Here is a 12,383-nt window from a genome sequence, read left to right on the forward strand (position 1 = left end):
TGCAGTGCCATGCAGCAAGTTGCAACATCTGAAGCAATAGGTGTGGACTGAGATCCGGACACCGGCGACGCTGTCGGGGATAAGAACCGCACAGAGATAAAAGCCGAACGGAAGTAAATTCCCCGTGTGGGAATTATTGGTGTGGCACTATGCGGCACGACGGGACGTTGCCTGCTGATGGGAGAGCGTCTTCTTTTGACATTGGTTGAATCTTCCTCGTACTACTAACCTTACCCTTTACATATAGCAAAAGTGAGTACAGGTTCGGTATCACTCCCTTTTCAACCCCACTGATCCAGCCATCTGCAGATGCGTGTCGACAGGTGTGACTTCACCGGGTACAAGGTCTACCCTTCCAGGGGAAAGGTCTACGTCCGAGGGGACTCCAAGGTTGGTAACCATATCTCCGGATCATGTGTGGTCTGCTAAAAGCCTTGTAGACCTTCCGATTCCTCAGCGCCAAGGCTGAGTCTCTCTTCCTTCAACGAAAGAACCCCCGAAAGATCGCTTGGACTCAGGTTTACCGACGGTGTGTGGAGATAGCCCAGAGGAGGAAAACGGTTTGCTGATTTGGGCGGGATTGCTTTAGGATGCACAAGAAGGGTATCACCGAGGAGGTCGCCAAGAAGAGGTCTAGGAAGAACGTCAAGGTCCAGGTGGGTTTATTTTTCGGTTTCAACTAGGCGATCACAAGCAGGCGAAGGCAAGGAGGCATGACTCGGTGGGGAAATGGGCAAATCTGAAAGCTTTGATTTGACATGTTATGTTGAGGATTGATGGTGGAAGGACAACGGAGGAAATGAGATCTGTAAAATCGTTTGCTAATCTCGCCGTAGCGTGGTATCGTTGGTGCCGACCTTGCTTCCATCCTCGCTAAGCGAACTGCTAAGCCCGAGGTCCGCGCCGCTGCCCGTCAAGCCGCCATCACCAAGGCCAAGACTGAGAAGCGTGACAAGGAGGCCCGCAAGGCCGCCAACAAGCCCGCCCAGGCCAACGTCCCCAAGGTTTCTAAGCAGAGCATGAAGGGTGGCGCCGGCAAGGGTGGCCGTTAAAGAGCTATCTTAGCCTCGGGATGTATGGATGGCGTTTATGCACGAGTGGCACGACATGCTTTTAGGTTGGGAGGATATTCGGGGGACAGTTTCAAAGGACTCGTTAGGCCACACAAAACCGCCAATCAACATCACTGTACAGCTTTACTTTCGACACAAAATTGAGACTGCATTGCAGCTGGCGCTCATTAAGCTTACTGTCTCTTTATTCAAGTACTCGTGACCGAAAACCGGCGGACGTGCATATTGGGCCACGTGCATGTTGCTAACAGTATTTGATGAATACAGAAACACAATAAAATGTCTACAATCATGATTTTTAAGCGACTCTTCGCCTCTTGGTATCCCGGCCCATACCCTCTGCTCCTTTCGCAAAGGGCCGGCTCTTTTTCTCCTTGCTCGCAAGCTTCTTCCTCTTCTTCTCCACAAGTTTTTTGACAGCTGTCTTTCCCCCTTGTTTCTCGAGTGTCTCGAAACGCGCTTTGAGAAGCAAGTCTTTCTTCTCGCCTGTTGATTGCCTGTCAGCTTAAGTATACAACTACATTTTGGGGACTCGCCCTTTTTCATGAACCAAGCGGCCTTCCCCTGAGTCCTTTTCTCCCTTTCTTCCTTCTTCGCCTTGGCCAAAACTTCCCTCTCCATAGCTTCTTTCTCTGTTCTCACCAGTTTTGTCCTAACTTGCCCCATCTGCACTTCAAGCCTTTCACGCTCAGCAGTTCTCATTGGCTTTTCGGCCCAGGGGCAATTCTTCTCTGCCTTCTTGGCAGCAGCCACAGCTTCTTTCAATCCAGAAAACTCTTGACGGAGAAGGTCAGGCAAGAAAGAGTAGGATTTTGAATGAAGATCTGCATTAGCATGACCTGCAGAGACCGAAGAAAAACGTGGATCGCGGCGTTCCGGTTTGGGGACCTCGATGACTTGCCGCTTGCGAGACACCTGCTTTTTGGTACTCAATGCAGCCGGGCTAGATAACAGTCAGCAATGCCATGTGCGGTCAAAAATGAGATCTCTACGTACGCGTGTTTACTGCCTCTTTTCGTAGACGAAGTAGTTTCCGGCCCAGAGTCAGACTCCTCATCAGATTCTTGTGCCCTTGATCCAAACCTATGACTGTCGGTATCCGGAACAGCAACGGCTTTACCCTTGCTTCGCTGCATTTGAGCAAGCTTGGACTTCATCAGGGCAAGTTTCTCTTCTTTGCTTCGGCCATTTGAAGAAGAAGAAGAAGATTTGCGTGAGAGGGACTTCTGCGCTTTCGCAAGGGTTGAAAGTGGCAATGAGTTGAGGTCTGCGAACATCGGTTAGCCAAGTACTAAATATGCCGATTGGAGATCTTCAATACTTGCTATTTTGGAGATTTCTCTGTAAAAGGGAAACGGTCAGTGACAGCTTACCAGGGAAGTATACTGAGCAGGCTTACCAATTCAGCATCCTCGTCATCATCGCTTCCACTTTCGGAGACAGTGTCCTCATTGCCGTCCCAGTTATCGGGTTCCCATTTTGCATTTCCTTCTTCCTCACTCTCTTCATATCCATAGCCCTCTCCATCATCCTCCTTGCCTTCATCATCGTCATCATCATCAGAATACTCTTCTGCCAGACCTGGCTGGAATCCCTCTGCAAATTCGTCGACTTCCGAGTCCGACTCCAAAAACTCATCGTCCGGGGAAGGTTCCTTAACTGCCTTGTTCGCCTGTTTGAGGCGAGTTGCCCCGGTAGCCTTCGATGATGATGCTGTAACCATTCTGAATGCGTCTTGCCTGGTGCTGATCTTAATAGAATGGCTTCCCTTTCAAATTTGAAGTCAACAATAAGTCGAAAGTGAATGCAATTATTTTGAAGGCAGCCTGGAGATTAGATATCGCGCTTGATTGCAATTTTTTTTAATTGCTAATAATTGGACTACTAGTATTTAGAAAATAATTGTAATCGCAAAAGCAGATCAACAACCGCGTGCTGGACTTGCCTTTCGTCAACAACCTCTCCATCCTTTCACCATCCACTTGCTTTTTTCATGTCTGGTCCCCAAGCAGGTCCATCGCAGCCCAGCTCGGCGGCTCCACAACAGCAGTCCCAGCAGCCTCAGGCACCACAGGCCCAGCAAGACCTTAAACGCCGCGCAGAAGTTGACGCCGATGCCGCTCGTAGATTGTATGTCCACAGGAGCCCATCCTTCTCTCAGCACTGACGCAAACAAACCACAGAAAGCACCCTCGTCCACCATTACCCCCTCCGCACGTGCTCTCCGCTCTCGTGTCCAATTCTCCAGCGTTCAATGAGTTGATGAAGATCGAGCAAAAGCTTGACTGGACATTGATGAGGAAGAAAGCAGAGGTCAACGATGCCCTTGGGCGACCTACCCGTGTACGTTGACATTTTATCACACTGGCCTTGGAAATTTTGAACCTAATTTGGTTTTAATGGCAGGTCAAGAGAGTATTGCGCGTGTTCATATCGAACACCGCCCATGACCAGGACTGGCAAAAGGCATTGGATGCAGGCGCAGGAAGTGTTGTCGGTGGTGATTACAGCACAGGCCCTCGAGAAAACCCGGGGCAGGATGCGATTATGGCCGATGGTGGTGTAACGAAAAGCAACGAGCCCGATCTCAATACGGGAAAAGGTATTGCTGGATGGATTTTAAAGGTCGAAGGGCGCCTATTGGATGTAAGTGGTGGTTTGAGGTTTTTTTTTCGAATTTTGATGCTAATGAACAGCCGTACAGTCTGGAAACGTTAGACTCGATAAAACCAAGAGAAAATTTACGACTTTCCTCAAAAGCGCTATCATCGAGTTTGACAATCGCGATGCGCCCACTTTCCCGGAAGGTAACATTGTAGAATGGCATGCCACAAGCCACCAAGGCCCGCCGCTCGATGGATTCGAGATCCTTCGCAGAGGGGATGTCAATATACCTTGCCGTATTTCTTTGCATATTGCGCACTACCCTGAGCGTTATAAGGTTCTTGAACCTCTCGCGGGACTTATCGGCTTGAGGGAAAGTACAAGATCTGAAATAATGAGTGGCCTATGGAAATTGGTTAAGACTACCGGTGCGCAGGACAAGGAGGATGGGACAATCATCAAAGCTGTCGGAGGCCTACAAAAGGTGGGTCATTTCCAAGATCTATTGTTGACAAAACGCTGACTTATTGGCAGCTTCTCCCGCAAGGGCAAGAAACCGTTCCATTTCATGAACTACCCGAAATCGCAACGCGTTATCTTGCTCATCCTGACCCTGTTGTTATACCCTACACCATAGAGTACGTTTTGATTTCTTTCCGCTTTGGATTCGCTAACATCCGGATTAGCGTCTCAAAAGATTATACATTCCACAACAAATGCTTTGACATCCCCATTGAAATTGAAGACCCGCTCAAGAGCAAAATGGCGTCAATGATTGGAAGCTTTGAGGGTCCAGAGGGTCAAGAGATTGTTAAGCTCGAAGACAAGGTTGCTGAGTTGGCCTTCTTTGCTAAGGAATTAAAACAAAAGAAGGATTTCCTCGAATCGTTCGCGTATGTTACTGCTCATCTGAGCCATTTGACAGACTGACTAACCGTTACCAACAACAGCGCTAATCCTCAAGCCTTTATCAACAACTGGCTTGCTGCGCAAGCCCGCGATCTTGATCAGATGCTCGGCTATCAAATCGGGCAAGCGGTCGTTAATGGCGGCTCTGTTCGCGAAGAAGATTTGCGTCGAAGCGACCTGTTTACCATGCCATGGGTGGATGAAGCGATTACAGTACATGAGTCAGCTAGAATGGAACATGACAGGAGAGCGCAGGCTGCTAGCTACGGAAATATGAGATAGTGTATGAGACGCCATTTGTCAATACCAGAATGCAGCAAATTTCTTCATTATGCTGAGAATGAATGCATAATAAACATGAGTTGATGTCGTTGCTCTTAAACCTTATAACGCCTTCCGCCACGTGAAAAGAAAGTCTTGAGAATCCAAACTTGCAATCTGGCACGTTTATCAGCGGTGTCGCCTTTTTCAAAAAGAGATAAACTGACAAGGACATGGCTACAATGATAATACACTCCAAAATTGTGAACCACAATATTCTGCTCTGTGTCGATAGAACGGTAGAGTAATTTCTGTGATGTCGTGTGTGGAAGTATTTCTGAGTTCTGGTGATGCTGTTCAAGATGCCACTGATTTTGTAAGTGCTCTCTTCGAGGGCAGAGGTGTGTTCCTTGAGAGGTGGTTGCTGACCAGGAAGGATGCGTCGAGGCTCAGATTCTACCATAATGCTATCGGGATGTGAGTCTGGACGCGTTAAGAAGATGGATTAACACGTACTCAAAGTCGAGAAGTTTGTCTTGGGTGTACGCTTCATTTTCAAAGCAGAAAGAGTATTCCCCAAGCTAGAGAGAAATAATCAGCAATTAATAGCTTCGTGAAACTATCATAGGAGCTTACCTTGTTGGCGGTGAAAATGTAGTCACCTTGCTTCTCTCCTTGGCCCTCCAAGATCACTCTGTCATCTGGGTCCAACACCACATAGTCAATTTCGAAGTTTCCTCCGGACTGCACGGCGAAGTAGAAGCCTGTTTATTGGGCGGAAATGGATGAAATTACGGTAAGCTCTGGTTTGTCGCAATATCATATGAAGTAAACACGCACCAACTTTCTCTCCCAACCCGTCGACGTCGGCGTAGTAACAAGACCTGTCGTTTGCAGCCAACATGGCTGTCAAGGCTGTCGCGCTGACGTGGGCAGCTGCGAGAAGGCCTATAGCTATGGCAGCAAGTATTGGTGGACGTGATAAAGGCATAGCCAGGGATGGGGCGAGGAAGAGGCGTTCTTATGAAGATGGGATAGTGAATAGTTAATGGTGTAGTGAATAGCGAATAGTGCAAATAGTAGTGACACGTCGTGATACCAAATCGTCAACGTCACGATATTCGAGGTTACATAACCCCCTTTAAATTGCACCCCATTTATGGCACAACTCCCAAGATCGAGTTCGACCAGAATGTTATTGCGTCCACGTTTCACTCTGTTCAGTGTATACACAATCCAGATATCCCAATTTCTCAATGTCCACGTCCTGGGACAACGCACGAAGGCATGCCCGAGCCCTTGAGACAGCCTTGGACTCGAAATTGTCCACTTATTCAAAGCTAGCTGCTTCCATCGCACGCGGCTCCTCTCTGGGCGGAAGCTCTAGTCGTGATGAACTCAGTATGGAAGAAGAAGGTATCGGGGGCTACAAGCTCGTTGAGGAGGAGATTGAAGAGCTTCTTTCAAAGGTGGGACTAACATACTGACTTTGTCCAAGTCACTGACTTGTGAATAGCTTGAACAAGCGATTGAAGACCTCACAAGTCTTATAAATTCCCCGAGCCAACCTCCTTCCACGTCAATGCAACACTCTGCCCAGACTCACAGGGATAACTTGGATGATTACAGGAGGGACTTTGTACGCACCCGGGTGAGACGAGATCAATTCCCAGGTTTGAGCATCTGAATTGATGGAGCAACAGAACAATGTTGAGCAAACCATACGGCGGTCAAACCTTTTAGGGTCTGTTCGCAAGGACATAAGGTACACCTAAGTGCGTGAGATCATCACTCATTGCTTATGTCTCTCTTAGTGATTACAAATCTGGACGGTCTGGCACAACGGACGCTCTCTTGCAAGATCGATCTCGAATAGATTCGAGTCATCGCATGATTGACGACACCTTAAAGTACGTCACGTACCGATTCGTCTCCCTTCTCGAAAGCTGATTTGCGATGCAGTCAAGCCTACGCCACCCGCGAAGACTTTGCCCAACAACGCACCTTCCTTGCCTCTATCGACTCTCGAATGGGCGGTGTTCTCAACCAAATGCCAGGTATTAATTCTCTCATCACAATGATAAGGACACGTAGAAGAAGAGATACTGTCATTATGGGATGCGTTATCGGCCTGTGCGTTGTGTTACTTCTTGGTTATATGTTTGGGTTCTAGAAGCTTTGTCATCTGGAATGAGTCTGTAATATGTATTTGATTGATGCTTTTTGCAGCGATCTACAAGAGCCTTGAAAGATGACTAGTGCGACTGCGCACAGATTCGTTACTGTAATCAATTAAATATTACTGCGAAAAAAGCCGACCGTCTCAATTGTTTGTTACTATAGCCCCCTCATACATTGTTGATGAGACTACCAAATGTTGTTACACTTTTCAAAGACATAATAACCCCCATTATTCCCGTTTTACGCGTTTCCAAAGCGATCAGGCAACAGCACAGGGCCAACTCTGCAGCATTACGGTCAGTAACCTCGTAAACTAAGGATTATCGATACTTACAAGCTCCATGTATAAAGCATATAGCACAACCAGCTGCTTATGATCCTCATCCACATCGTCGTTTCCGATCTTCCAATGTAGACGTCGGGCTCGTTCACAATGCCAGGAGCGCCGAATTGAGACTCGGTAGGATGGGCTACAGGCGATGTCGAAATGATAGCCCAGTCCGTAAGGAGACCTGCCACATACATTGCTGCGATAGCAAAAATGATGTGGAACCAGGAATACTAGATTCGTGTTAGAAAAAGCAAGAACGATTACCTATGATTAATGACTTACGTTGTATTTAGTTCCTGCTCGTTCATCGTCCCTCTCCTCTCCCATAGCGGCTTCAATTTCCTCGTCCTCATCCTCTGGTTCGTCAAGGACGCTAGCGGGTAATGATCCCGCGTTAACAGCGGCCAAAATTGCCTGATATCGCATCTCGTCTTTCCTTCCCTTCGGCTGATTCGTAACCAATCTAACCTCACCTTCCTCCTCGCCGTCATGAGGCAGAGCAACCGCACCGTATGAAGCTCCTTCATGGCGGCCTTTTCCCACAAGCGCAGTGCTCTGCGTAGCAGCACGGGAAGTGGAATAGGCAATGGCGAGGAAGGTGAAGAGGGCACCAACAACAAGGGTAGTGGTTTGAGTACCACCCCGAGCGTGCAGAGGGTTACATTTACCTCCTTGAGTATCGGTGTGATTGACAACAGCAGATGCGGTAAGGTAAGTGCAGTACGCAGCAACCATCGAAGCTTGAGTAAGGCCAGACTTGGGGTTGGCTTCCTGAACGGGGTGGGATATCGCCACTATTGTCACGATCACCGATAGGATGAGATTGAAAGTAATGAAAAAGGTGTTGGTACCACATCCTGACCCGGCGAAGAAGACATAAAGAAGAATTGTAACGGTAATAGTTGTGACAAACATGCCAAAAGTCGAGCCGACGAGGATGAATTGCCAAAGATTAGAGTTACTGTGCTCCCAATTATCCAAACATGTCTCGGACCAGGTATGAGCAAAGTCAACCAAAAGAACAAGGCCGATCAGAATAAAAAAGAAGGCACCGATCGGGGCAATGTAAGAGCCATAGGCCATATAGAACTCATTGGGGATGAGGAAGGCGAGGAAACAAAGGAGGAAGTAGAATAAGAGTTTGGGACCCCACCACCTATACTAAGTTAGGAGCGCCTCATATAGATAAAAAAACACTCACCCGTTTTGGATAGCAGCACGTTTTGCCTTTGTTGACCTGACGCCTATCAGAATAGTCGACAGGACCAAGTGGAACATAGTCAGAGCAAAGCAGAATCGGTGAACCTGAGGTTTTGTCAGTCCATGTGGAGTTATAAAGCTACTGGATGAACTCACAGCCAAGAGGCCATAGCATTTCCCTTTCGAGCAGTCCATCTTAATCCAATCCCAGCTCAGCTTCTCAATCTGTCGGATTGCAATGTCCGTCTTGGAGAGGTACGCCAACATTGACGATAGGGCGAATATGAGCTAGACGTGGTATTAGCCATTGGATAAACCTGGACTTAAGCCATTGTGGCTTACCCCAAAGCCGACTCTTGTCGCTATTGAGGAATTGCAGTTACATGACTTGCAGAAGGCGGACGCAGCCGTGCCGCCTATAGGTTGTGAGCGGCGAGATGAGAGGTGAGGGGAGTTACGCACCCATGCAAATCATGCAGCCTGAGAAGAGAGAGCCTGCAACTGTGCCTATTCCTCCTGTGAGGAGGGGTATAGATAGTAGGGCGCCCATATTGCAACAAACTGTTGGAGGATGTCAGAGAGACGGACAACGCACGAACAGCCTAGTTAGGGTGAGTGAGCATCCATAATAACAGATCGTCGGTCCACCATCTCCACTTTACGTAACCACATCTCACTGTGCTGCTTCGGCCTTAAAAAAGATTGCGAACGACGGACACTGCACGCAGAGCATCATGATTTTCCTCTGCCCTTCCGCTTGTCTCTATCTGTTCTTATGCACATAATACTATATCACAGGTCTACAAAGAATTGAATCCCTGGCGGCGGGACACATAGACACCGGGAGCTCAGAGTTGAATTTTGCCGAGTTGTACCTCCTGCCTTTTAAGGCAATTCAACGACTTCTTTAATGGTTCACGACGCTGCGGGCGAACAACACTCTGAAATTATGGAACCAGGCTGCCTCAGCTAAGCTGCTTGATACGATCTGGCTTTAGATCTGTCACAGTAGTTGGAGAAGACGAACGTCGACGTTTTCTCTCGAAGAGGCAAAACCCACAGGTCTTGCGCAATGGGGCAACGAAAGTCACACGAAGCGTGCTCCTCAAATCCTTTCGACAGATGTTTTCCAGCCAGAATTAATAATAGCTAGTCAAGATGTACTTTCCCATTGGAGAATGATCTGACAGCTGTAGGCAACTGCTCAAACCCAGTGCCTCGAATACACCTCTTTTACTAATGCTCCATTCGGATCATATGACTACCTCCTCCATCGCCATATCCAACGAACATGAATCGCGAAACAAGAGTACTCGTAGTAGTGAGGAAGTACATCAAAGGAAATGTCCTTTTTCCTTCATGTCATGCCCCTGACCGCTGTCACAATTGTCCTCTAGGAGCCATAGCTAACGAATCTCCGATTTATGAGCCAAGGCTGTCCGTAGGGGCGATAGCTGATTGATCATGCTCAACAAAACACCGAAGCCTCAAATGTAGAAATTCGTTGTCAAACCGTCATCTCCGTTTGGCTCGGCCCACAAGGTCAACCTGCACGCCTATAGTTCAAAACACATGAGTTTAATTCACCTCTTTCACCTCCAAAGTAGTACTTATAAACCTTAATAAAAACGCCCCTATAAGCAAGGCTATTAGCCATTTTCATTGGAAGATTGCATAGCAATCTGACCGATTGCATTTTCTCCTTTCTCACCGTCTGCAGGACTCATATTGGCCAACTGCATGCATATTTTTATATCAATCGATAGCTACGGGGCGTCCGAGTCGGATAGTTCATTGCAAAAATATTGTTCAGAGGGTGCATGTCTACCACATATATAGTGGCCTTCTTTCCATAGTAAACCGGAAGGCAGATTTGATTCCGTCGAATGAGATATGCGGAGAAGAGGAACGAACGAAGACGAGAACGAACGAGCGCCGACATTTAGCATATTTTACATCCTGCTTCCTTCGTCTGTCATGGCTTCATTGACAATCTTCTACACAGACATGTCCTTGGCAGTAGTAAATTAGTAAATAGTAAGCGCCTCCTATTCTTTTGGCTGGCTTATCATGTTCAGGAAGTACTATCATCATCTCTGACTCTGTCGTCATTTGGCCATCATGAACGTGTGACTTGAGCACGATTGTTTGTTCACAAAGCTAATTGCATTAGCAACCACATTGGATGTGACAGAGTGCTTGAGCAGAGGCGCCAGCAAGGATAGGCGGTGGAGAAGTTGACATCGGACACTTCAGATTGTAGTAATATGTCGTCGGCCTTTGAGGGTAAGACGAGAGACTTGGCATATCTTATATCTTACATCTTATAGGACTCCAAGGGGTAATTCGAGCTCGGACGGGTACGATTAAAGGGATGGACTACTCTGATTCAAACGTTCTTTACTCCACTTGATCAGCCTTTATTTGCGGACAATCTTAATGCTGGATACGACAACTGTTCGCATAAATGTCTACCTGCAGAAAGTACGGTACCATCACCTGGTATTCAGATCCGATAATTGGTGATTTTAATCTGATATCCCGTTATATGTGCTTGAGCAATAATGCCAGACAATCTCAAGATAAAATCATGCGATCGAGTCCAGAAGACCATTTGGTAATCGATAGTAAGGTGCCAACTGAATTGTGCAGCGGAACAAGAAAAGAATAGGGTGCGCTCGGCAAGTGTCAAAAGCGTGAATGAAATCAGTTCCGAAACCATGCTTAATAGCAATATCTACTCTCTTAGCTCTTCCATGCATCTGGATGTGTTCATCATAGTCATATACGAAAGTGTCAAAGTCAACGTCTTAACAGCAGATAGAAGGAAGAAGTAAGAAGTCCAGTTATTAGATCGTTGTCCGCGTTCTCTGTGCCATCTTCCAAACTTGAAACTCTCATCGTTTGAACAGTGCCCTTCCTTGGCTGAGGTGGCCCCCATGTGCTTTTTGTTTGTTGGGAGGTTTATCTCACTGACTCTCAGCTCATGCCTTGGTATTTCACTCCTGCACTTGGGCACTGCTGTTGTCTTCTTCCTTTTGACATGACGCAGAGGAGGGGGACTTTCAGTCGTTGGTTCGAAATGAACCTTCTTATCAATGAAAGCGTTTATGACCTGGTTTCTCTTTGGATTCTCCATCATGGCTTACAGTCTCATAGGTTCAACACAACCATCTGTAATGCGGCCAGACAGAATATCCAAAGTTCAGGCTTACCCATCATTGATTTATCTTTTTTACCCTCTAGCTTTTCTTCTAGAAGAAATGGCGAAGATTCTGCTTTGTGTCCACGCTCGCCACCTGATCCGGGACGCTATTGAAAAGTAGAAAACAAAAAAGGCAAAGGTTGGAAAGGATGTTGCAACTTTATGGGTTTGAACAGATGCAAACGCAAAAGCCATGCCAACAAGGGCGAGCTAAAAAAACGACTGACGTACTGAACGACATTCGCAGACTTTAGCACTTCACATAGTCCTACCTGATAAGAGCCATAAGCACACATCATACTAGCCTCTAATCTCTGGCTACTCAATCCAGATCTTCATCGCCACCTGAAGATGGAGAAACGCTGGGTTGCCGGGGGATTTGCAACTGTCGGGAATGATTATGTATAGTAGTAGCTCCTACTGCAAAGGCGACACTTTCCGCGATCAATACAACAATGTTTATTATCACGTCATGGCGAACTATGGGGGAGACAAGCATGATGTTGAGGCCGAGGGGACAAGAAAGATGGTGAAAAGGATGTTGAAGATCGGCTATGCTGATATACAGGACGAAAATGAAGAATGGCGGTTTCCCGATCAAGCTATGGAGAGAGAAAAA

The 12,383-nt window shown here is 47.1% G+C and overlaps 6 protein-coding genes across 6 annotated transcripts; 3 read left to right on the top strand and 3 right to left on the bottom strand.

The window, feature by feature from the left end:
* Positions 1-309: 309 nt before the first annotated feature.
* Positions 310-1,052, top strand: CNBG1840 (60S ribosomal protein L24; the record flags this gene model as incomplete). Its single annotated transcript, XM_769109.1, has 4 exons — positions 310-390; positions 441-529; positions 590-656; positions 837-1,052. 4 exons carry the CDS (start codon positions 310-312, stop codon positions 1,050-1,052), a joined length of 453 nt encoding a protein of 150 aa, XP_774202.1.
* Positions 1,053-1,371: 319 nt separating this feature from the next.
* Positions 1,372-2,796, bottom strand: CNBG1850 (hypothetical protein; the record flags this gene model as incomplete). Its single annotated transcript, XM_769110.1, has 5 exons — positions 1,372-1,559; positions 1,595-2,016; positions 2,070-2,340; positions 2,399-2,414; positions 2,473-2,796. 5 exons carry the CDS (start codon positions 2,794-2,796, stop codon positions 1,372-1,374), a joined length of 1,221 nt encoding a protein of 406 aa, XP_774203.1.
* A 270-nt stretch (positions 2,797-3,066) lies between these two features.
* On the top strand, positions 3,067-4,868 carry CNBG1860 (hypothetical protein; the record flags this gene model as incomplete). Its single annotated transcript, XM_769111.1, has 7 exons — positions 3,067-3,203; positions 3,257-3,416; positions 3,480-3,719; positions 3,778-4,161; positions 4,212-4,315; positions 4,364-4,570; positions 4,628-4,868. 7 exons carry the CDS (start codon positions 3,067-3,069, stop codon positions 4,866-4,868), a joined length of 1,473 nt encoding a protein of 490 aa, XP_774204.1.
* A 95-nt stretch (positions 4,869-4,963) lies between these two features.
* On the bottom strand, positions 4,964-5,838 carry CNBG1870 (hypothetical protein; the record flags this gene model as incomplete). Its single annotated transcript, XM_769112.1, has 5 exons — positions 4,964-5,024; positions 5,075-5,314; positions 5,364-5,428; positions 5,484-5,611; positions 5,688-5,838. The coding sequence occupies 5 exons, from the start codon at positions 5,836-5,838 to the stop codon at positions 4,964-4,966; spliced, it is 645 nt and encodes a 214-aa protein (XP_774205.1).
* Positions 5,839-6,103: 265 nt separating this feature from the next.
* Positions 6,104-7,020, top strand: CNBG1880 (hypothetical protein; the record flags this gene model as incomplete). Its single annotated transcript, XM_769113.1, has 5 exons — positions 6,104-6,316; positions 6,364-6,498; positions 6,551-6,612; positions 6,662-6,757; positions 6,810-7,020. The coding sequence occupies 5 exons, from the start codon at positions 6,104-6,106 to the stop codon at positions 7,018-7,020; spliced, it is 717 nt and encodes a 238-aa protein (XP_774206.1).
* A 248-nt stretch (positions 7,021-7,268) lies between these two features.
* Positions 7,269-9,109, bottom strand: CNBG1890 (hypothetical protein; the record flags this gene model as incomplete). Its single annotated transcript, XM_769114.1, has 7 exons — positions 7,269-7,311; positions 7,363-7,589; positions 7,642-8,515; positions 8,561-8,664; positions 8,716-8,847; positions 8,902-8,975; positions 9,022-9,109. The coding sequence occupies 7 exons, from the start codon at positions 9,107-9,109 to the stop codon at positions 7,269-7,271; spliced, it is 1,542 nt and encodes a 513-aa protein (XP_774207.1).
* Positions 9,110-12,383: the final 3,274 nt, after the last annotated feature.

Source organism: Cryptococcus neoformans, chromosome 7 (assembly GCF_000149385.1).
Source record: "Cryptococcus neoformans var. neoformans B-3501A chromosome 7, whole genome shotgun sequence".
NCBI lineage: Eukaryota > Fungi > Basidiomycota > Tremellomycetes > Tremellales > Cryptococcaceae > Cryptococcus > Cryptococcus deneoformans.